We start from the raw sequence: 24,788 nt of genomic DNA on the forward strand, positions 1-24,788 counted from the left end.
CAGGTTCATTCCCTGCGCAGCTCACCGCATGCGGCCCTTGTACAAGGCCCTGTGAGGCAAGGAAGCCAAGGGCGAGGTAGACTGGTCCCAAGGGATGGACAAAGCTTTTGATGATGCCAAGGCTGCGCTAGCAAATGCCGCTTTGCTGCCCAACGCCCTGATTGCCCTCACGACTGACGCCTCTGACTATGCGTTCGGGGCGGTGTGCGAGCGATGGGTGGGCGGCGCCTGGCAGCCCCTTGCCTTCTTTAGCAAACAGCTTAAAGAGAACGGGAGGACGTACAGCACTTTCGACCGGGAGCTCCTGGGTCTCTTCCTCTTCACCCGACACTTCAGGTTCCTGTTGGAAGGCCGCTGTTTCACCGCCTTCATCGACCACAAGCCACTGACATTTGCTATGGCCAAGACCTCCGAGCCGTGGTCCAGGCACCAACAGCGTCAGCTCTCTGCCATCTCGGAGTTTACCACGGACATCCGGCACGTGGCTCGCAAGGACAACTTGGTTGGCGACTGCCTCTCCGGGGCGGTGGCAGGGTCCGTTCACTTGGGACTCAATTACGCTGCCATGGCTGCAGACCAAGCCGCTGACGCGGACATCCAGGCCTATCGGACGGCCGCTACAGGGCTGCGGTTGGAGGATGTGATGTTTGACAGCGCCAACGCCACGCTCCTCTGTGACGTTTCAACAGGCCAGCCCCGCCCCATGGTGCTCACTGGCTGGCGGCGCCATGTGTTTGACGTTATCGATGAAGGCGTCCATTAAGCTGGTGGGGGCCAAGTTTGTCTGGCCCGGCCTCAGGAAGAACGTCAAGACCTGAGCTGACTCCTGCGTGCCGTGCCAGCGTTCCAAGGTACACCGTCATACCAAAGCCCCCTTGGCACCATTCCTGGTGCCCAAGAGGCATTTCGACCATGTGAATGTGGTCCTGGTGGGCCCCCTGCCCCCCTCCCACGGGTTCACTCACCTTCTCGCCATGGTGGACAGGACCACCAGGTGGCCGGAAGCTGTTCCCCTGTCATCAACCACTTCTACTGAGGTGGCGCGGGCGTTCATCGGGTCCTGGGTGGCCCGTTTTAGCACGCCAGCCGATCTCACCTCCAACAGGGGCCTGCAGTTCACATCCGAGCTCTGGACTGCAGTCGTGGAGGGGCTGGGGGTGAAGCTTACCACACCACAGCGTACAACCCGCAGGGCAAGAGACTTTGTGAGTGGTTTCATTGGTCTATGAAGGCTGCTCTTCGTGCCAGCCTCACAAACAGCAACTGGGTCGACTACCTCCCGTGGGTCATGCTCAGCCTTCACTCCAACCCCAAGGAAGACCTCCAGTCCTTGTCTGCCGAGTTGGTTTACGGCAGTTTCTCCCGGACGACATGGCCCCCTGGTCTGCAGCTTCTCATTGGGCTGCGGCCCGGGACGGTGCCAACGCTTTCGCTCCGATCCCTACATCTCACCACTGCCTCCCTCAGTCCTAAGTCCCCAAGCATCTGCTGTCAGTCAGGTACGTCTTCATCCACCACAACAGCCAGCGTACCCCACTACAGCACCTCTACGATGGGCCCTTCCGCGTCTTGGAAGCGGGGCCTAAGAACTTTTTGGTGGACATGGGGGGGCAAGCCGGAGCGGATCTTGGTGGACCGTCTCAAGCCTGCCCATTTGGACCTGGGTGGGCCGGTCGAACTGGCCCTGCCCCCATGGCGTGGATGCCCCCCTTCTCGGGCCCCCAGCCCAGCCTTGGCCCCTCCCCCATACCCGTTCAGCGCAGCCGTTTTGGCCCGCCTGGTCCGCCCCCCGAGACGGGGACTGTTCGCCTGTTGGCTGTTTGTGTTTCATTGAGTTCTGTTGTGTTACATTACTGTTTTGCATTTTTTCGTGATGGTGAATTCTGGGGGGGGGGGGGCTATCCTCATAGACAAATGAGGATACATTCACCGGGGGCTGCTGCTCCTTTAAGGCAGACGTTCAGAGTTCTGACGTGGGCACGGTTTAGAGTTTCCCAGGAGGTGGAGCCATGTTTTCGGCAGCCTAGCTGTTAGCTTGTGGCCACGAGAGGTTGTGCTGTATCGGTGTTGTTTTGTGTGGCGAGTAAACGGAATTAACTCGACTCGATCTCTCCGTCTCCTCATTCCTGCACTCCCGCAGAATATGATTAAAGTGTCATATTAATTGGGGAGACTGAGTCTTATTTTTTATAAAAAGGTATCATTAAATTAATGATATATATACTAAATAAAATACTGTATATGTATATACTATAAATTATATACATTAATGATATGTCCTGGTGATCACCACAGCTGATTGCGTAGTAGGGGGTACTCGCGGTTGGCTTGAAATGCTTTGGGGGTACAGTACTCAAACACAGTTGGGGAGCGCTGGTGTAGGAGCAGGGGGCAGCTGCAGCGCCCGGGGAATATCACGCGTCTCTTGCGAAAGAGTTAATGACGCAACTCCTCTCTCCTGGGTCAGGCTGCCATTTCATATCTTAATAGCCACCAGAGACTAATTAGTGTGTGTGTGTGTGTGCGTGTGTGTGTTTTTTTATTATGTCCACTTCCAAAATACACACACACACACACACACACATCTACTCTCGCGCGTGCATGTGTGTGTGTGTGTGTTTTGGAGGTGGACATAACAAAACCACAGGACATAATAAAACCTGTCATAGCCTTGGCAGGAGCACTCACACACAAACACACACACACACTCTCACACACACTCTCTATCTCACACACACACTCTCTCGCTCACACATACACACTATCTCACACACACTCTCGCTCTATCTCTCTCTCACACACACACACACACACACACACACTATCTCTCACACACACACTCTCTTTCTCTTTCACACACACACACACACACTCTCTCGCTCACACACACACTCTCTCGCTCACACACACACTCTCTTGCTCACACACACACTCTCTCGCTCACACCCTCACACACTATCTCACACACACTCTCTCTCTCTCTCTCTCTCTCTCACACACACACTATCTCTCTCACACACACACTCTCTTTCTCTCTCTCTCACACACACACACACACACTCGCTCACACACACACACTCTCTTTCTCTCTCACACACACACACTCTCACACACACTATCTCACACACACTCTCTCTCTCTCTCTCTCTCTCTCACACACACACTCTCTCTCTCTCACACACACACACACACACACACTCTCGCTCACACACACTCTCACACACACTCTCTCTCACACACACACACACACACACACACACTCTCTCTCTCTCTCTCACACACACACACACACACTCTCACACACACTATCTCACACACACACACTATCTCTCTCTCTCTCTCTCTCTCACACACACACACACACACACACACTCTCGCTCACACACACTCTCACACACACTCTCTCTCACACACACACACACACACACACTCTCTCTCTCTCACACACACACACACAACACACACACACTCTCTCTTTGTCCCTCTCTCTCTCACACACACACACACACACACACACACACACACACAACCTCTCCTTCAGTATCTATAGTTCTCTCTCTCTCTCTCTCTCTCTCTCTCTCTCTCTCTCTCTCTCTCTCTCTCTCTCTCTCTCTCTCTCTCTCTCTCTCTCTCTCTCTCTCTCTCTGTCCCTCCCTCCCTCTCTCTTTTAAAGTAATTCCTTAAAGACAGACCTTGGACTTTGGTTATATATTTAGTAATACGGTTGTGACTACATGTGTCCTATGCTTTCAGACACACCTCTGCACTCACGCCACACACTCACGCCACACACACACAGATTTGTAATTTTAATAGTTAGGTCCTCAGAAGTGTGTCAGAGGACACTAAAAACACCAGGTTTTGTGGGGATCACAACTCCAAGGACTCTTTAAGGTAAGGTGAATCCATTCATACAGGTTTCTGATTTCTTTTTATTTGCCTGGGGTACAGTTCATTGCCACCTCCAATTGAAGTTTTCTTGGGCTCTAAGAAAAGTCTGACATCCCGGAGGTAGTCGGCGGGGTTGCCCGTTGAGGAATTATTCATTTACAGATAAAAACCCTTTGTGATTATTGTTGTAGAGAGACTGAATCGGTCAACCCAGGCACAGCTAGCAGAGGACATGCAACTAGTAACTGAAATACCCCCCCCCCGGTTTAATAGAAATAATGCCTAGTCCGCTATTGTGACAACGAATAAGTACTGGTATGAAGGCAATTTCAACAGTTATTCAAAATCAAGATATTAAATGCATTAAGATGTTGTAATTATCGATGTCCTCGTTACTGATTGGGATCAGCCCTGGGTACGACGCTAAACTGCAACCGCAGGCTGCAGAGGGGTAGCGCCTTACCTCAGCAAGGGCCCTTTGGCTAAGGACGACGTCCCTACTGATAGACCTGGTCCTCCTGCATGCCTGTATGGCACTTCCCAGCCAACACATTGGGGATAGGAAGAGGGAACTCTGATTTCAAATCCACCTGCTGCCTTGTGGGTTGTTGCCTCTGTAGGCAAAGGCTGGGAGAAGGTCACTCTGAATTCAAATCCCCGGGCACAGTCTACCCAGCTGTCAGGACCCAGGAAGGGTAAACCATGGCGGCTCCGCTCGGTCAACTCGGCAGCGGTTCTGGCAAAAAGCAACAGGATCCATCCGCGGTCGTCTCAGCTACGTTGTGCCATCAAACAACAGAAAATCTGGCCAGGGGACGCTATAGAGCACCAGATAGTGTCGCCATCTAGTGTGCAGCCTCACATTGGAATATGGAGATAGGGAATCATGGATTTATACTATCTTTGTATTAACTTGTGTTTTACTCGTTTCGGGTGAAGGTGTGTGTGTGTGTGTGTGTTGTGTGTTGTGCGTGCGTGCGTGTGTGCGGCTATCAGTCCTTCACCTTTGTCACCAAAATCCCAGTATTGCCATAACAGGGGAGATAGGACAGGGCAAAGAGCTGGGAAAAACAGGATATTCGGGGGAAATTTCGACGGTTTAAAGACGTTGGTGTCTGTCAGCGTAGCATTTTAGATTCGCAGAGATTTCTCCTCCGCTTGAGCCAAAACCCAGGGATCCCAAAACCGACCAGCTGCACCGAGGCGCACAGTACGTTATTCCGAGTTATGCAAAATGTTATAAATATTCCAATACGTCTCAGCGCATCAGTGGGTCAAGGTTCATCCCAAGTGCTCATAATGTCTAGTTGACAGAAAAAGCCTTTTCTATCCTGTCTCAAAGCTGTTTTCTGTCAAATCCACTTATAATAATCTCTGAAACAGATGAGGCCTCTCCTTCTGTTTGTGCTGTTAGCCCCTGCAGAGCAATGTGGGTTGTCTTGGCCTTGCTGCTTGCCTTGTCCGGTGGGACTCTGTCTCTGGACAAGCTCAACATGTGTATGGATGCAAAACACCACAAAGAAGAGCCTGGCCGTGAGGGTGACCTTTATAAGCAGGTAAGGCACATCAGGCACATCCCCGCATTTGATGCATGGCAGTATTTTTGGTGGGCCACACGGCGTTTAAAACGGCACCGTGAATTATTTTATAGCTTTAAAGTTACTGAAACTGTTGCCGCGGGCCCTTGCAGTTTAAGATGGGCCGACTCTTAAGCCTATAAGTCCTGCAACAGCCAGCGTAGTTGGTTTTGGCTCACAAGAATACAGTTTTTTTTTAGTTTTTTTTTAGAGCCGCTCTTCTGATTTGACCTCTTCTTTGTCTCTAGTGTGATCCATGGCGTGACAACGCATGTTGCACAGCCAACACTTCCACAGCGGCACACAATGACTCTTCATACCTTTACAATTTCAACTGGAACCACTGTGGTATGATGAGTCCAGAGTGCAAGAAACACTTCATCCAGGACACCTGCTTCTACGAATGCTCCCCACACCTGGGACCCTGGATACAGAAAGTACGTTATTGTTTGCCTTGTCTTTAAATGAAGCCGTGTCTGTGTTCGTGTTCATGTGTGCGTGCGGGCTCTGGTCTGTGCATTTGTGTGTGTGTTGTTGTAGTGTGCTACACTAGATGGTAGCATAGCATAGCGATGGTCGTGGTGAAGGGAATTGACAGCTGTTACACCCACTAAATGCACCTGTAGCTTGCTGTTAAGATCAAATTCATACATTGATATGTTTTTGAATTTAAGCTGTCTCTATGACGACTCCTTTTTCTTTTTTCTGTTTTTTTTCTTTTTTCAAAAATGGTGGTATGATCCATAACCCACCCCTGTTTTGGCTTTAGAGGCCATTGGTAGCTCGTTTAGCACAGCATAGCACTGACACTGCTTTGGTTAAGGTTTTAATTCCCGGCATGTTCACCAGTAATAATAATAATAATACTGGAAACTATTTCTTCACACAAATTATATTTACAAAAAAAGCACATTTTATATTGTGGCCTTTGAGTCATGTGTCTATGACTAATGTGTTCTTCTTGGCGGGGTCATCTCAAATAAACTACTCAGTTGTGTGTGTGTGCTACAGGTGGACCAGTCCTGGCGTAAGGAGCGGATCTTGAATGTGCCTCTGTGTAAGGAAGACTGTGACACTTGGTGGGAGGACTGCAAGAGCGACCTCACCTGCAAGAGCGACTGGCACTATGGATGGGATTGGAGCACAAGTGAGTAAACACAGGCACACACACACACACACACACATGTGCAAATGCACACACACACGCAGGCACCTACACCAATGCCGACAGGCTGGTGTGAACTTGTGCACTCAGAAAATATGGATACACAAATGTGTAAATGTGTGCACACACTGTACTCGTGCATACACTCATGCACACTGTACTTATGCATACACAAATTGTCCCCACAAAAAAAAATTCAAATGCATGCATACAAACTGAGCTACTATGTGTGCATACACTGGCACACAAACACCACACATACAGTATAAAGACGCACAAAAACGCATAGATGCACGTAGGCTGTTACCTCGTGGTTTAGGCTAATGATTTAAAACATTGACACGTATCCAGTGTTAGGAGAGTTACTTTTAAACTGTATTCCACTACAGATTACAGAATACATGTCATGAAATGTAATTTGTAACGTATTCCGTTAGATTACTCAATGTGAGTAACGTATTCTAAATACTTTGGATTACTTTAATATTTTCTTACATTTTGTGCAACAGTATATGTAGCATTCACACACTACTTCTTACTTGACTATTCTGTTTCTTCTTTTGTGTCAGCTGGCTGAATATATTTGAGTCACCTTAAATATATATTAACAGGGGCTAGAAGAGTACGTAAACACAAAAGATCTATGATTTTTTTTATCTGGAAAAAAAAAAGAAAGAAGAGAGCTTTTGCATGTCCTTTTCTTTATTTCCATAGCTGTTAGAATGAAAAAGCTTAGACAAAGATGAAAATATAGCATACCGTTTTACTGAATTTACTGTTGAACTAACATTTAGGTGTCACTTTCACTGCATTTTGTGTCACAATCCTCTTAAAATAAGAATGGCACCAAAGAAAAATTTAAGTAATCCATTAATTTCAAGAGCGTAAATGTATTTTGAATACCATAAATTTAAATTGTAACTGTATTTGTATACAGTTACTCATATTTTGTATTCTAAATACGTAACGCCGTTACATGTATTCCGTTACTCCCCAACACTGCACGTATTACAGACCTAAGTCACATACAATTTCAAATACATTTATTAATTGTATTCTTATTGGGTTGTAGGGTCCTATTAAGGGGTACTATACAGAAAAACATGGGAAATGTTGCCCTGTAAAATAGCAATAAGACAGTGGTTCACAATCGAGTCCACACTTACTAATAGTACTGCTACTTTTCTATTCTGCCAGGTAATTCATTACATTTCCCTGTTGTTTTGAGTCTAAAATCTCCCTGATTGGAGGCTGGAATAACTGCACAACAAGTGAACAACAGACGAATGTAATGACCTACCTGGAAAAAGAGAAAACCAGCAATACTGACACTGATGCACATGAGCACCAGATTGAAACCCCCTGCAGGAGGGGGAGATCAATATCCATTTCTAACTATTACAGGAAAACGCTGACATTTTAAGCAAAACATGCCCATGAGCAGTTGGATACCTTATATGTCCTGTCATTTGTGTTCCTGTCTATGCAATTTTTTTTGTGGTTTTACACATCAAAGTCAAAATCCTCCTTGCACAATTTATGAATAAATGTGGTTCTGATTCTGATTGTCACCACTTCCTCTCCTTCAAGTCATTTGAAAACTCTTTTTTTTATGCATGATGTATTTAGAGAATGTGTTAGGGTTGAATAATAGAACAGAATATAAACACAACTGACAGAAAAAACAAACAAAAAGCAGGACTGCATCTCAAGCAGCATATACTAAAAAGAGAAACATCATCAACCACCACACACTCACATATAAATACATAGAAAAATCTCATGCTGATGACATTTGGTACTCAAATTTGGCTACAAACAGCATTAAGAACGTGAGTGTAGTAGATGGAGGAACCAAGACAACAGAGATATAGTTAAACTGTTGATTATATACATAGTCAGTGAAACCATTTTATTGAAAAGCCATTTTATTGAATTTTCTGTCCGAGCCACAAAGGAAGTATTCAATCTTGAACTGACGAATCATGACCCCAATGATGATGTCACAAATGGAGACAATACCAGGGTAAATAGGCACAAGTTCACTCTTTGACCAGAGAACCCTTTGGACAACCTTCCACTGCAAAACCCAATGACGAGAAAATATAGGCAAGTTATGGACTTGGACAAAATCTGTAAACCAAATTTCTGTCTCTACATCGTTACTGAGATCCTTTGGACTAGATAGTATGTAGGGTGTCAGCAGCGGAGGGTTGAAATGTGAATAAGATGTATTATGATCTAGAAAGTCAAGGGTTTACTTTAAACACAGTTTCTAAAGGGAAGAGATAAACTGTAGCAGTACTATCATGTAATTTTTTACAAACAAATTTTCAGATTTGAAAATATCTAAAAAAGTTGATCCTCATTAGAGTACTTGACTGAGTTAACTTATCAAAAGAAGCAAAAATACAATCAATATGCTGTCTTTAAAAGAGCCAATCCGGGGATAGCCGGTTCGAATCCCCGTGTTACCCCTGGCTTGGTCAGGCGTCCCTACAGACACAATTGGCCGTATCTGTGGTTGGGAAGCCGGATGTGGGTATGTATCCTGGTTGCTGGACTAGCGCCTCCTCTGGTCGGTCAGGGCGCCTGTTTGGGGGGGGAGGGACTGGGGGGAATAGCGTGATCCTCCCACGCGCTGCGTCCCCCTGGCAAAATTCCTCACTGTCAGGTGAAAAGAAGTGGCTGGCAACTCCACATGTATCGGAGGAGGCATGTGGTAGTCTGCAGCCCTCCCCGGCTTGGCAGAGGGGGTGGGGCAGTGAGTGCGACAGCTTGGAAAATAAGGTAATTGGCCAAGTACAATTGAGGAGAAAAAAAAGGGGGCGGAAGAGTCAATCCTATGATCATCCTAAATCTGGCCAAACTCATCAAGTGTAGCTAATTAGAAAAATATATTTATCTGGAGACTGGTGGAATAGGCCCCAGCATCCCCGCGACCCTGAGAGCAGGATAAGCGGTTTGGATAATGGATGGAATGGATGGATGGATGGATCAGATCATCTGCATATAGGTGATATCTATGTCCATGTCTGCCCCTAAAAATGTCCAGCATCTCCCCGCTGGTTCTTAGTGTTACTGCCAAAGGTTCAATGGCTATTGCAAAGATTGAGGGGGCTAGTGTACATCCCTTCACTGTCCCCCAATATACAGGGAAGAACTTGGAGTAGTTGGTATTAGTACACATATGTCAGAGGGGAAGGTTACATCATTTTGACTTATAATATGAACTGTTCACCATACACAAATCTTCATACAGTTTTAAACAGAAATTTCTGCTCCATTCTGTCAAATGACAGAATCACCTGAAATTATCAAATCTGGAAAATCAGAAATAGGGGTGTATGTTTGATTTGTAGAAATAATGGACGTAAATATAGACTCTAAGATTCATGCTAGCATATTGGCCAACAGTTTACCATCAGTACTGAGCAGTGAGATGGAACAGAAATTGCTGCACAGAAGGGGATATTTATTTTTAAGTACAAGGGAGATGGTATCTTGATATATACTCAGTGGTTTTACCCAGTGTCTGTGAACCACAAAATTGTCCCAGACCTCTTTCTTAGCAAACATATAACCATGTGAGAGCGGCGCATAAAGATTATCACGAGCATTTGGAACTGAGTCTGATTGTCAGACTATCTGACCTTCTTCTCATCCCTGCCAACTTCTCTCTCTGACCTTGTCCTCTTTTGCTTAGACCAAAACAGATGCCCTCAGGATGCCAAATGTAGGAAATGGACTGATGTTTATCCCACACCCAAGTCCATGTGTGAGCAGATCTGGTCCAATTCCTACCTCTACACCACCCTCTCCAAAACCTCGGGCCGCTGCATGCAGCTCTGGTTCACCAGCCCAAACCCCAACAAAAAGGTGGCAGAGTACTATCTAAACACTGGTACTAAGGCACAACAAAGCTTTGCCTTAACACTTCTTCTTGCTGTGATGTATTTACTGTAATGATGTTATGAATAAAACCATTATAGACAAAGAAATTATGACCGTGTTGTCTCTGCCTGTGTGCGTGTTTACCTTCGTAATGATAATGTCACAATTCTGTATTTTACAATGCAGATGATATGTGGCTCTGCTTTTGTGAATCAAGGCACAGGGCAAAATGCAGTCAACAGCATGGAGCGCAGTATGTATGGGGTATGCTGAACAGACTTTTGCTATTTTCATGGCAGGAGAGGCACAGCATACCTTTTGCGCATTCGGGAATGGGATGAGATTAGGAGGAATACATTATCCATGGGTGTCATAGGGAGCGGGCTGGTATTGAATTAACCGATCAAAAATCCTCTCTTCCTTCCCTTTAAAGGGAGTGCACTGTATGCCAGAGCACTCTGCCAATTTGGTGATGGAGCTTTCCAGAGCTTTCCACAAACAGAAAATGTTATCACAAGAAGAATCTGAATTCAATGAAACAGCAAGATACACTCCACAAATGTGACTTTTCATGACAGAACTATCAAATATTACTTACTTACCTTATTTTACACAAACGTCTTCTCTGTAATGCGTATTGAACAGGCCTACTTTCCACGGCACAAAACCATGCTTTGCTCCATGCGCTTTTATGAAAATAGGGCCCCAAGTCTTTGGTTTCTGTGTGAGCGAGACTTCCTCCTTCATGAATACACGATCTGATTTCTAAAATTTTGGAAAACTGATCATGAAAATTGATGAATGGAACCAATTTTGCTCAGTTTGACCACAAAGGGGTAGGTATCCATTAATTTGTCTCATTCCTTTTTTTAGCTTCTTTCTCATAATTTGTAATAAGAACTAATAACTACTAATAACTTTTAAGCTATTTTCATAGGAGTGGTTTTTTACTTCATTTCCCCACATCAGCCCTTTTCCAAACGCTGTAGTCCAGCCAACCATCAAAACCAATCTGTCTTTTTCAAAGTGTCTCAGAGGCTGGGTACTTCAGTGCTTCCTGGAGAAACCATCCATGTACTTTGTAAATGGTTTCGAACCCAGCTGCTGCTGTGGTCTGTTATATTTCTATCCTTCTTTTTCTTCATTTTTTTCTCATTGCACAATTTAAGATACTGATAAAATACTGACCCATGACCCATGGTGAGGTGCCCACTCCTCATTTTGAGTCAGGAGTGTCCTGCTCAGCCATCTGCCTCGATGTATGTATAGCTATATTAGTTCAAGTCCCTGCGCTGGCCCTTTTACTGCCAACACTTCTGCCAAAGCACCATGCCTATCACAAAAAGCTTAAAAAAAAGAGGGATATCTCTAATTCTTATAACTGGAACAAAACTACAAAAACTTTTCTAAAATGGTCTGTATGGTTGCAATAACATTACTCAAAATGGTTTTTTTCAACTGCAATGGTAAAATGTTTTTGTGAAAATGAGGGATACAAATGTCTGTAGGGCTGGTTTAGATTTGATTCTGTGTGTGTATAAAAAAAGAAAGAAGGATTTAGATTGTTTCCTCATCAGTGGCCAGTACTGCAAAGCTTGCTTGGGTGAAGTTTCTTATGAGAGCAGATCAGGGATGGTCTTAAAAACCTCTAAGAATACTCTCTGATTACATTTACTGGTGGGGAAATGGTGAAACTGATCTCAGATCGATGCCAGAGGATAAATATGCTATGTGGGGCCCCACTCATCATGACATCATCACATGACCATTCCAGGCTAGCTAGTGGTTAGCGGCCTCTGCTGCACTGTAATTGTGGGTTGCGACTGCTAGTGTGTGTCTGCATGTATGTGTGCGTTTGTGTGTAGGTGGGGGAGTACAGCATGAGTGCGTGTGTCTCCACTTCTTGTTGTGCTTAGGTACGTGTTTGTGACTTCATCTTGTGTGTTTCTGTGACTGACTTTGCATGTCATGCCTTTCACTGTGTGCCATGTCTATTTTCAGTTTCTGTGTGGTCTATTAGGTCTTTAGGGAAGCTTTGTGACTGGTTGCTGAACACTGGGTGCATATGCCAGGTATGATCACAGACCACCGGTGGGATACTCAGAAAATGAGTAATATCACTAAATGTTTTTGAAATACGTGTACTTATGTGGTTTTCATAGGTTTCATGGGGCAGGCCTGAGCTATATCAAGTAACTAGTGACAAGATACTGTTGAAACAGCCCACAGTATTTTTCTTTTTTGGCAATTCCAGCCTTTATTTGAGAGAAGAATGATGATAGTCATGAAATGGAGTACAAAACAAGCAAGGGGAAGAGGTCTCAAGCTAAATTTAACCTCAGGATGCTGCAGTCAGGCCTGAGCCTACATGGCATGCTTTCATATAAATGAGCAACATCCCCACTACCATTTAACAGCGAAAACCCACCTAATTCTCCATCCCTGGGCAGTTCACTGCAGCTATTCTAGGAGATGAAAATTATTTTGTGTTGCTGTCTTATCGCCACATCTCTTGCTGTCACTACCCACTGTACTTGGGTAGTAATAATTGTGTGAACACATTAACAAAAGGAGGTATGGTTAGGCATCATCCCTCTGCAAAAGCAGTTATACTGTGATTAATCCTTATCAGGGAATTGCTAAAGATCATTAATCCATTAACATTAAGTGAGAAAACGAACATTTTTTGGGTGGATGATAAATTGTGCACACTCAGCAAATACCAAAAATTTCTGTCACTGTCAAATACAGGATGCACACAAGGTAACCCTCACAATGTTTAAAACCTAAACACATGTCAGTTTCCACTCTTATTTTAGAAGGCACCAAAAAAACATTTTCCATAGGGAATGAAATGCTTCCTCCATGAGTCCCCGAAGCCTCATTCACTGCACAATGTGCATGCATCTCACGAGACACTGCGGAGTGTGGCATACTGCGGAAGCCACAACCTCCAACGGGGAAAACGCTGCATTATTCTCCATTCACTTTGTGTAACTGAGCTCGCAACCTGGATATTTTTACCTTTTTATAAATATTTTATAAATATGCATCAAAGCTGTCGTGTGGTGGGCTGCAAAGCCAGCAAATGTGAGAACCCAAAATTCATTGCTCCTGAGCAAAACAAGGGAGCCCTTGAGAAGAAAAGTGTGGATCCAGGCTATAAGGAGAGACGCCTTAATGGAGGTAGTAGCTTGAAGGGTAACTAAACCCTAAACCGTCTTAGTGAGTTTACAGACATCTACAGGTTAAAGGTTAAAAACATGGCAGGCTGGTCTTGGAACTCTGGGATGTTAGCATAGCAGGATAAACCCAGCTGCAAATAACACTAATAATGGGCCTGTTGGACGCAGGTATGCCAAAGAGCCACCATTGACAGCACTATTGAATAGCCAGTGCTGGCTCTGACTTACAATGCTGATAGGTGTGCTGGCACGCCTAAATAAAAATTTCAAAAAAATAAAAATGAAGGATTATCCACTGGTTAAAACTTTGTAAATTCTACCTGATGCATTCACTGCTAGACTTGAAAGTGACCCTGTATGTTTGGCTTGACTAAAAATAAACAATATTGCACATTCATCTGCCCATCCTTTGTTCATCGGTGTGTAACTGAAAGAATATTTCCATCCATCCATTATCCAAACCGCTTATCCTGCTCTCAGGGATGCTGGAGCCTAGCCCAGCAGTCATTGGGCGGCAGGTGGGGAGACACCCTGGACAGGCTGCCAGGCCATCACAGTGAAAGAATATTTCATCTCCAAAATACCTGCTTCTGAGGAACTGAGAAAAATTGCTTTATTTCCTAGGCGGCGCCCTTTTTAACATTTGACAGTATATTAAATATGCTATGTTGGCTGACTTCACAAGCTTTGATATTAAATCTTGCGCAACACTTTTATACTCTGCATGCACACAACGTAAGATGGGCAGCACGGTGGCGCAGTGGGCACTGTGGCCTCACAGCAAGAAGGTCCTGGGTTCGAACCCCAGGCCGTCCCAGGGCCTTTCTGTGTGAAGTTTGCATGTTGTCCCCATGTCTGCGTGGGTCCCCTCCGGGTGCTCCGGTTTCCTCCCGCCACCAAAAAACATGCAGGTTAGGGTTAATACTCCTGCCTGTGCCCCTGAGCAAGGCAATGGAAAGAAGAACTGGAGTTGGTCCTCGGGTGCTGCAGCTGCCCCCTGCTCCTGTACAATAGGATGGGGTAAATGCAGAGGACAAATTCATTGCAAGAAGGAATACGATTTGTTGTAAGAATACAATGTCAAATAAAGTGGCTTTCATTCATGTTATGCATACCTCTACCACACACACACACACACACACACACACACACACACACACACACACACACACACACACACACACACACACACACACTAGAGTGATGCCATAACCAGAAATAGCAATAGGATGGCTGCAGTCTCTCAGGCTATTAATACCAAGCTCGCCACAGCACACGTTGCCCTGCTCTCGCTTCTGGCGTGTACACACTTGGCGACTATTGTTACCGCTCTTTACACACAAGGCAACCGAGTCACTGCATAGTTCACAACACACAACTCTGAGCACTCTGGATGTGCAAAGTCACACACAAAAAAAAAAAGAAGAAAAAAGTCAAACAGACATTTTTCTCCCTCCACAAACCCAGGAGCCTTGCATCCAACCCCCTGGGTCCACTGATAAGCTTTTTTTTTTTTTTAAGCTGAGCAACAGCGACTGTGTTTGCTGCGAAACAACAAAGTTTGTTTGCACTCGCGCAGCGAAACTTCGGCCGCGGGCGCCCTTTGCCACCCACCTTCGTGTTCCCTCCACCTCTCCCAGCCCTAAAAGTGCAGGGCGCCCGACGTTTGGGACGAACCAATTCGGGAGCTTCTGAGAAAACCAGATCACGTGTGTGTGTGTGCGTGCGTGCGTGCGTGTGTGTGTATTAATCAATTGTTTGAGTGGCTGTTGAAGCTAGAAAACCGCCTGACTGATTGATTGATTGATTTATTGATTGATTGATTGAACAGTAGCAGGGCTGGTCGCAGTCCGGATCCACGTGACGTCACACGGTCACGGGAGCGCGCCACGCTTGGACGGCGACTGGAAGCGTTTGGTCGGGGACGAGTAGCGTGAACCCGCCTTTGCTTTGTGTGTGTGTGTGTGTGTGTGTATGTGTGTGTGTGTGTGTGTAAGTTATGGACGTGTACACAGATCTCAATGTATCTCCCATTGGAGACCTGTAACGATTTAGGTTTAAGGAATAATGACAGAATATTTCAAAGTGCAACTGAATAATTCAATAGCCACTTTTAAGATGGGCCCATTGTTCGTATGTCAGACTTACGTGAGAATCCGCAAAAAAAAAAAACGGGAGTCGCGTAACCGGACTGGCGTGGACCCGGGCGTCATCGATGACTGACCCAGACTGGCTGATACTCAGATAGTGACGTCTTCGGGCACGTGTAACGTGGCGCTAGTTTCCCCACCTGTAGAGCGACCGGTGATTGACAGGTGAACCAGACATGACACACTTGGCGGGGGGGGGGGGTACCGAATGACAAAGAGACGAATAAAGCAGAATATGACACACGGTCGCGGTCGTTTGTTCAAGCCTGTGTGGGGCCAAGCACGTTGTCTGTGTACGCGAAAGAGTGTAACCGGCGTAAAACGCAAACTCGGGCCGGAGAAGGTAAATTGGCCCGCAGAGTTTGAAAATAAACAGGGTTTTGAGTTTTAAAACAAAAAAACAACCCCACAAACAACACAAAAGCAACTGCCGCTGTCCGTCGCCGGGTTTGGACAGGGGGGAGCAGGGGCAGCAGCAGGAGCAGCGTAGCCCCGCTCCTCCCTCGCCTTTCCCGTCCCTCTCCAGGGGTGGATTTACATACACGCGCCGCTGGCGTTTCCGCGGGACGGCGCGAGAGTCTTTTCAGGAACCGAGGAAGCGGGGCGACACACTCGCGAAGTCGTACGGCCGCGTCGTTTCCCGTTCTGTCTTCCACCTCCATCCCCGACCACCACCCCCCTCCCTCCCTCCCTCCCCCCTCCCCCCCTCCCGGGACACTTTGTTCGGCGGCGGTTGGGGTTGGTTGGAGAGGAAATCCACTGGCTTCGACTCTGGAGGCTCGGAGGACTCGGGAAGCGGCTGCTGGGTGAAACCGGTTGGGAAGAGGCCGTGGGCCATGGCCGGCGGTGGTGGCGTCGGTGGGGTCGGCGGCGGCGGCGTCGGCGGCGGGGCGCCGTCGTCCCTGGGGCTCACGCCGCCGATGTGGTATCACCGCGACTTGAGTCGCGCCGCGGCCGAGGAGCTGCTGGCGCGGGCGGGGAGAGACGGCAGCTTCCTGGTGCGGGACAGCGAGAGCGTGAGCGGGGCGTACGCCTTGTGCGTGCTGTGAGTAACGAAAAACCCTTTACTCTTTTTAAGTTCGACGGACGCCGCGAGTTTGCGCGAGGCCCGCGGCCGGCGTTGCTCGGCAACTCTCTTCTTCTTTTCTTTTCTTTTTTACAAACTTTTCCAACCGCGGCGTTTTGTCGACGGCGCCGTCTCGTCCGATTATACTTTGTCGTCGTGCGACGCCGTGTCACGCGTTCTCGAGCGGGTTTGTTTACTCTCTTCCGCCGCCGCCGCCGACTTGTTTACGTCCCCCCCGAGCGGCGGCAGCGGCGGGGGCGACCTCGGCGTGACACCGCTCTCAGGGTCGTCCCCCGTCCTGTCTGGGTAGATGTGGTCGCCAGCGGTGCCGTCTTTTAGAGAGCGTATTGCGCCAAACCCTGCGGTTGGGAGTTGGTGCCATTACATTAAACGGCACCGGAGGGAGGGAAGTATACGTCCTGTCGCCGGGGGGGGGGCACGCCGTTGTTTACCGCGAGGCCGACCAGGGGGCCAATACACGGCGGTGGAGCGGGCGCTCGGGGCTCATAACGGCGGATGTGACGAGGCCAGTGTCTCTGTACCGAGAGGATGGGGTCGTGACCCCCCCCCCCTTTTTGCTAAGGCAAAAGGTTTGACTCCCATATCTCCAATGAACTGAGTAACTCCTATAGGCCAAGTCAGACATATCTTACCCGTTACTTGTTCTTTCAGAGGGAAAGCGTAACAAGACCCTGTTACCTGCGTAAACCCAGAGCAAAGCATCGGTCAGACCATGTGTTGTATGTGCACAGATGTTGACTTGAAATATTCAAGTTTTGAAACGTGTACTGAATGGAGAGTTGTTACAAGTGTAACCGGTTATTTTCTTGCCCGGTGCGGGATTCGATACGGGGTGTACTGCGCCACAAGGCGACATCACTAACCGCTCGGCTAATGGGTCTTATTAGTAGTTTACACAAGGAAAAATAATCTGAAAGAAATAAGTTATAAAACGTACAGTGACTGGCTACTGCTCACAGACACAAGTATGCAAATAAAAGGGCATAAGCGGTGCAGAAATCCTTTGCTGACCATGACCTATACCATGTGACCTTCAGTGCTTTGATGACATTGATTTGACCTACATCCCTTATTTAGTAGTTTGTCTCGTGTGGCGCTGGCTGTGTGTGCATGCATGTCTGTGTGTATGCACATGTATTGTATAGGCCTATAGAGTGAATCCACGAGCATGAAACTCAGCGTGGGAAGGAGAAACTGGCTTTCATCTGTGCTTGTGAGTGTGTGTGTATGCAAGCAAACTTTGCCATCATGGTAAAGACGTGTGGTCAGAAGGAAGTAGGGTGGCAAACCTTCTGTCTGCATAGCCGCCATAAACGTTTTACTGGTCTCCTTTTATTCAGGTCCACGTAGCCAGTTAACAATAGTCCACTGAAGTTATTGTAAAAAACAACAACAAACAAATAAGCTATTGCAAAATATCCTCTTGTACAATATGAGAGTGGAAAATTTGTAGATGGATTAATTAACCTATTTGTTAATAGCTTTGGAGTACCGTGTTGCAGTGCTATTTACAAAATAGACTTGTGACCCATTTTGGGCCCTGGCCCATGACAGAACAGGGTCTATCACAGAGAGGAAGATCCATACAAATTGATCACCATATCCTTTTACCATGCTGTGTTGGTTGTTATTTAGTAGGTCAGACTTAATGAACGGCATCACTTCTGACATCTTTGCCTCAGTTGTTTCCCCTCTCATTCCCAGCTCCATCCTTTCTCTTGTCCTATTCCATTTTAGTCTTCATATTACAGACTTTTTCGTTTTTGGGTTGTATTTTGGGCCCACTGTTACCGCATCTTGTCCAAAAGGTACTTTTCTCAAAAGTGCAGTGATAATTTGCCCAAAGTTCTAAATATCAGATGAAATGGAACCTTAAGGTTGCTTAGCAACTGTGGTGGAGAGATGATGGTGGAGCTAACATGGCTGCCAGTGAAAACCGCAAAAGACAAACTTTTATCCTGTCTTAAATTATACCCTATTTGAGTCATATTTAGCTGTATATAATTCTGTTAGATAGTTGAAGGGGACTGTGTCAGGGTTCAGGGACGTGAGTATTATTTTGAAAATTTAGCCAGTTCAGTTGCAGTGAGAGTTTTTTTTTATATACTGTGTACCAAAACTGTACTCTACTACCATACGTTTATGTCTATCCATTCTAAGGCATGAAACACTGAAGAAATGCATCAAAAAGATTCCAAAGTTTATTCTTCCATTGGATTTTTGGGTTTCCTAAAAGCTAATGCCGGGATCAGACTACATGATATTTTTGTCTTTCACGGTGGTCACCATGTCAGATTAGACAATCATAATGCCATACATTCTTGCTGCGTCTTGGCCGGGAGGCTGGCAACACTACAAATATGACCCCGACCAATCATCATGTGCTGCCTCTCACGATCTCGCACGAGTTCATAGGTCGTCGGGGAGGAGAGTCAGGAAACTGTCAATCATGGCTACAGGAACGCTGTGTGTGATGCTGGTGATCTTGTGTTCTGAAACGAAAGAAAAAACGATTGTGAACGCTGTTCTGGCTAGTGCTACTGGGGGAATGATAACCTAGCATAGCTTAACTAGCTACTCACCGGGTTGCTGAAGTACCTCCGCCTTTTTTTTTTACTCTGTCGTGGTCCTCCCTCGAGGAAACGTCGAAAAGACAGGGGTGTTGTAACCTTTCCTTGGTTTCGTCGTCCCACCTGATGGCAGCAATAGCAGCATCCTTCTCTTTGCCATGTTTACATGCGTGCATCAGAGAGCACCCTGCCATCCTACTGGTCAACGTCAAGGGACACGTCATAGGAGATGTCACCCAGGGGTGGGCGGTCTTCTCCAGAAAGGGCCGGTGTGGGTGCAGGTCTTTGTTCCAACCAAGCAGTGACACACCTGTGTCTCCTAATCAAGTTCCTCAACAAAGACTCTACTGGTTGATTTGTGAGATCTGGTGTGTAACTGCTTGGTTGGAACAAAAACCCGCACCCACACCGGCCCTTTCTGGATAGGATTGCCCACCCCTGGACTAGACAGTAAAATACAAAAAGTTCTGACATGCTAGACGTTTCGTCAGGGGTGTCATGGGGCGTCCAAGGCATCATCGCTGTTCTGCGATCATGTCACACCAAACGGGGCAAAGATGCCTGTTTGTCGTTCCCGCCGCTCGTAATCGGGCCCGATGCTGGAAATTTGTCAGCCACGACAAAATTGTGTCAAAATCGGGCTGAGTTCATGTGGTCTGACCCCGGCATAATAGCTTGTGTTTGTATGCGCAAAATTAGTTATCTCATCCAATTTAGAAAAGTGGACATAAAACCTTCATATTTTATGTCCACAGTCATGATTTCTAACTCTGGCTAGCACTTTAGTGCCCTAAGAAGTATTTTTTTTTTAATATGAGCTGAGCTGCCAAGATTAAAAGCTTAGAGCTGTGAAACCACCACAAACCTAGAAGTACCTAACATACCCTCAGCTCATATCGAATGCATGTTAACACTGTTTCGCAGTAAAGTGTGCATTGCTGGCGTCTTTTAGCAGTTTCCGGATCCCCCGATGGCAAAACAGTTCCCTCTTCTGTCTCCCCCACCTTACTTGTTAATTGCCACCTTGTACAAAGCTAAAGAGAGCGGACCCCATGAGAATGATGAATAAATAAAATTGAAAATGTTTTGGCTTTAGGCTGCAGTAGATGTGTGGCTGGGTTTGGGGTAGGACCGGTGACACATAATGTGTGTCTCTGTTATCATGACATGTCATTTTCACGGTGTACCGGTCTTCCCCATGAAACCAAGTTTCTTAATGTCTGAATTAATCCAGAATTTCAAAACAGTTCAAACAGAAGACTAAGTAAGACTGCTTAGGTTCTGTCGTTCATGTCAGGACAAAAGTAAATGGGTGTAGTTTGTCGAAGTGGAACGCAGCTGTTCGTTTATTGATTATGATGTCAGATCTGTGAAGCCACCGGGATGCTGTCTTGGTGTTTTGTTGTAGTGGATGCAGATAAATGGACGGACATCACCAGCAGCTGGTTCCCTGCTGGGTAAACATTTATGCCGAGCACATTATTTGTTTGCGTCCTGCTTATCAATGTGCTTAGTCTACCATGTGCTGTTAATACTATTACATGACAACCATAAACGTGATAAATTATTTCTTCTAACGTTGCTGTCACCTGTGCATAGTTTTACCACTGCCTTTTTTTGAAATGTGGTCTTGCAGCCATATGCTGCACATCTTAGTCATAGTGACAAGCCGCCAGAAACCCCAAACACGATTAACTTTTTAAGGAATACCAAGATGGCGGCACAGTGGCTTCAACCGTATTGGGCAGTCTGTCATTACTTTATTAATCCCGAGTTTATTACAGATCAGGGAACACGAGCATGACAAGAACCAGGCCGGTGACACATCTTAACCTCAAATGTGATCTTGATGTGAAGAGTTTTTTTTTTCCAGTTTAGAAACACAGGCATGGCCTCCTGTTGGGCTTGGTCTGACTCAAGTTCACAGACATGCTTCCTTTTTGCTTGAGAGGCACCAGTGTATTTAGGAAGTGTTTCCAGCATGTTCCTGTCTGAGAATAGACTGGCGAGAATAGTGTTGGTACTTCACAGCAGCAGGAACAGTCTTGGGACCCCTGAGGGAGCGTTTTCTTCAGGCCTCCTTTCGAGTCTCTCGCTTCCTCACCGTTTCACTTCACAGACTTTGAGTGGGCAGCGTCTGTCTGCCCGCAGCCAGCATGTAAATGAAACACTAACTGTGTGTGTGTGTGGGGGGGAGTGGGGTGGGGGGGGGTCAACTTACATTTGTACAGGAAGAATATTGCCGGCAAACTGATAGTTTCTCCACTTTGTGTTCAGTAATTTGTGTGAAAGGATGATGCTTCAGATGATGCTAAGCTAACCATTGACATTGTGCTAGAGGAACGCCCCATTAGATGCCCATGCTGGATACTTTAAACCCAGAGGTACACTTCCAGACTCGTGTCAATCCTGTGCTAATTTTGATTTCATTCGCCGAAACGTCTTCGTCGTTCTCCTACAAAGGGGGATGTTTCTTTGACCTGTCAATTGAATTTTAATGTTGACAAAATGGATGCCTTTAATGCGCCAGCAAGATGAATGCCACCCCCTTCACCTCCCGCTGTCCATGCAGGAAACACCACATGCATATGAGCTTGTTTGCATGTGTGCAGTGATAGAGAAAGATACACACTGGGTCGTTTGAAATTGTTTTCCTTGAAGGAAGCTGTTTCTGTGTGTGGGTTTAGCACGTCTAAACATGTAGGGGTTCGGGCTTAGCCTGCTGGTTGTGGGGGTTACATGTGTGTGTGCGTGTGCAGAATTCCTCATAGGGAAAGTTGTGTGCGAGTGTGTTTGTCAGGGTTTATGCCCCACTTTGTCTACTTATTGATAGTGGGGTTGGGGCTGGCTAGTTCACACAGTGTTTAATCACAGAAATAACAGGTGATTTTTTTTAACAAGACGGTTTCCAAATGTGACAACTCTAACATATAAATGTTACTTACATTGCTGCTTTATCCTTTCTGTGTTTCTGTAATCTACTTGTGGTCTGTGAGAGTTTGTTCGTTCTTGACAACTACTGTTTATGACGGCGACATGCTGTTACTTATTCCACGGTGTCTGTCTGCTGCTTGTCACTCATTCTGCATATAACACATGCATATAACACATGCACATGCACATACAGTGTGCATGTGCTCTTTTTAAGCTATGTTTTGGAGGACCAGTTTGAATATTTAACCAAAAGATTGAGGAGAATTTTGCAAAGGACATTTTGGACTTCTTCAAGGGTCGGTTTTAGGGTAAGGATTTGGGTTTAGAGTTAAGGTCAGAATAAGGATAACATTCAAGTAAGTGCTAAATTGGGCATGTAGTGCTGATAGTTTGAGTTAGAGTTAGGTGCTCGGGAGTGAATATAGGGAATGAGGGTCCTCACAAGTATTAAACCGACAAGTGTGTGTGTGTGTGTGTGTGTATGTGCAACATCCATCCCTTGTTTTTCTAACCCAATGGGGCCCAAATGTCCCCTTTAGGATAGAAAAACCAGAAACCACCTACCTTGTGGGGCCATTTTATGGGGCCCCACAAGGAAAAGGGTCTATTTTAGGGTTAGGACTTAGTTTAGGGTTAAGGTTATGATTAGGTTAGGGTAAGGGTTAAGGTTAGGCATGTAGTTACGCTGGTTAAGGTCAGGGTTAAGGGCTAGGGAATGAATGTAGTCAATGAGTGTGTGTGTGTGTGTGTGTGTTTCCCTCAACTGGCACTTGTGTTGCCTAGCAATGGAAGGCGAGGAGATGGCACTCTAAACACACCTAGGACAGAGGAAGTCACTGAGGCAGCCTGTGCCTTCACCGCAGAGCTCTGTTTACAACACACACACTGTGTACTTTGGACATATCCCATGAGGAAACTCCTTAGTCTCTCTGTCAATCTCTCTCTCTCGCGCTCTCTCTCTCTCACACACCCCTTTGTTTCTTGCCCCCCCCCCCATTCCTGTTTTAGCTTCGCGGCTTCTGAAACAATAGTATTTACCCCATCGACCTGCAGACAGTCCCCTCCGCTGCCAGCTACCATAAGCAGGAAAACACAACACAGATGCACCGCACTCTTTAACTCCCACCCAGACTGCTGGTGGTTTGTCTAATGGTGGGGCTGTTTTCACACTGTATTTTATTTTTTCTAATAATGTCTCATCAGTGTTGGGACTAAACTTAGAAATCGGTCCACGCTCCAGTCAGTCACCATTAAAACACACTTGCTGTGTAAAATAAGGGCTGACTAATGCAGACTGCAGCACATTTTAGAGGCCGAAGCAACTGTTAGACTTCTGCCACCCGGGGCAGTCTTAAGGACATCTTAGCTTGACAACATCTCTGCTTAAACTTAACGATAGTCTTTTATTTTAGCCAGACTTCATAAACGTGTCTTCGTTAAGAAAGGGGGGGCGTCCGGGTAACTAGTGGTCTATTGCCTACCAACATGGAGATCGGCAGTTCGAATCCTCATGTTACCTCTGGCTTGGTCGGGCCTCCCTACAGACTTGATTGGCCGTGTCTGCGGGTGGGAAGCCAGATGTGGGTATGTGTCCCGGTTGCTGCACTAGCGCCTCCTGTGGTCGGTCGGTGCACCTGTTCGTGAAAAAGTTAGTACCGCCAGACTGCATTTGTCAGAGTGGATGACTGTGCACAAACTTGTAAGACTGGAAAAACAACTGAGTAGTCAGGGCAAAATAAAGTGCTGTCGTGGATCTCTATTTTTAAACCACCATACGTTCTGAAAGTGCACATAGACAATGTCCACATACATTCAGATGTCGGTGTTTTGCATGGGCAACAAAATTTGTCCACACGTAGAGACAGACACAATCCAGTTTGTGTACACATACACACACGCACACAACCCTACAGTTTTCTTGGGGGGGTGTAAATTCTTGTCCCTTTAACAAATATGAAGCTGAGTCGTTTGTATCGTTGAGCTGTGGTTGCGTGACTTGTGTTGTAATTACTCACTGGAAGGGGATTGTAAATGCAGTTCTTCAATCAAAAACAGGATTGAGATCATCCTCGTGTAACGACCACAGATGACTGGACTCGCTAGCCCTTGGCTAACGGGTCGGACCCTTTAGTTGACTGGTTAGCGCAGTCGCCCATGATGTGGGCGACCCGGGTTCGCGTCCTGGCTGCGGCGGTTCTCGGCAGCCCCCCCCCGAATTCACTACATTGGTGTACCCCCGAATTCGCTCCATTGGTGTACAATGTACATCAATTGGTGTCCAATGTAACGAATTCGGGGGGGCAGCCAGGAACCGCCACAGCCGGGACGCGAACCC

At 46.4% G+C, this 24,788-nt stretch overlaps 2 protein-coding genes across 2 annotated transcripts in view; both read left to right on the forward strand.

The window, feature by feature from the left end:
- The first annotated feature begins 3,716 nt into the window (after positions 1–3,716).
- On the forward strand, positions 3,717–10,627 carry folr (folate receptor). Its single transcript, XM_056284063.1, has 5 exons — positions 3,717–3,894; positions 5,306–5,447; positions 5,717–5,905; positions 6,480–6,615; positions 10,340–10,627. The coding sequence occupies exons 2-5, from the start codon at positions 5,319–5,321 to the stop codon at positions 10,597–10,599; spliced, it is 714 nt and encodes a 237-aa protein (XP_056140038.1). The 5' UTR covers positions 3,717–3,894; positions 5,306–5,318; the 3' UTR covers positions 10,600–10,627.
- A 5,785-nt stretch (positions 10,628–16,412) lies between these two features.
- Positions 16,413–24,788, forward strand: part of inppl1a (inositol polyphosphate phosphatase-like 1a) — a 53,992-nt gene continuing 45,616 nt past the window's right edge. Inside the window, exon 1 of the mRNA XM_056283145.1 lies at positions 16,413–16,907. Coding sequence (XP_056139120.1) covers positions 16,699–16,907 — 209 coding nt within the window. The 5' untranslated portion in view covers positions 16,413–16,698. The remainder of the gene's footprint in view (positions 16,908–24,788) is intronic.

The sequence above is a fragment of the Lampris incognitus genome, chromosome 7 (assembly GCF_029633865.1).
Source record: "Lampris incognitus isolate fLamInc1 chromosome 7, fLamInc1.hap2, whole genome shotgun sequence".
Lineage (NCBI taxonomy): Eukaryota > Metazoa > Chordata > Actinopteri > Lampriformes > Lampridae > Lampris > Lampris incognitus.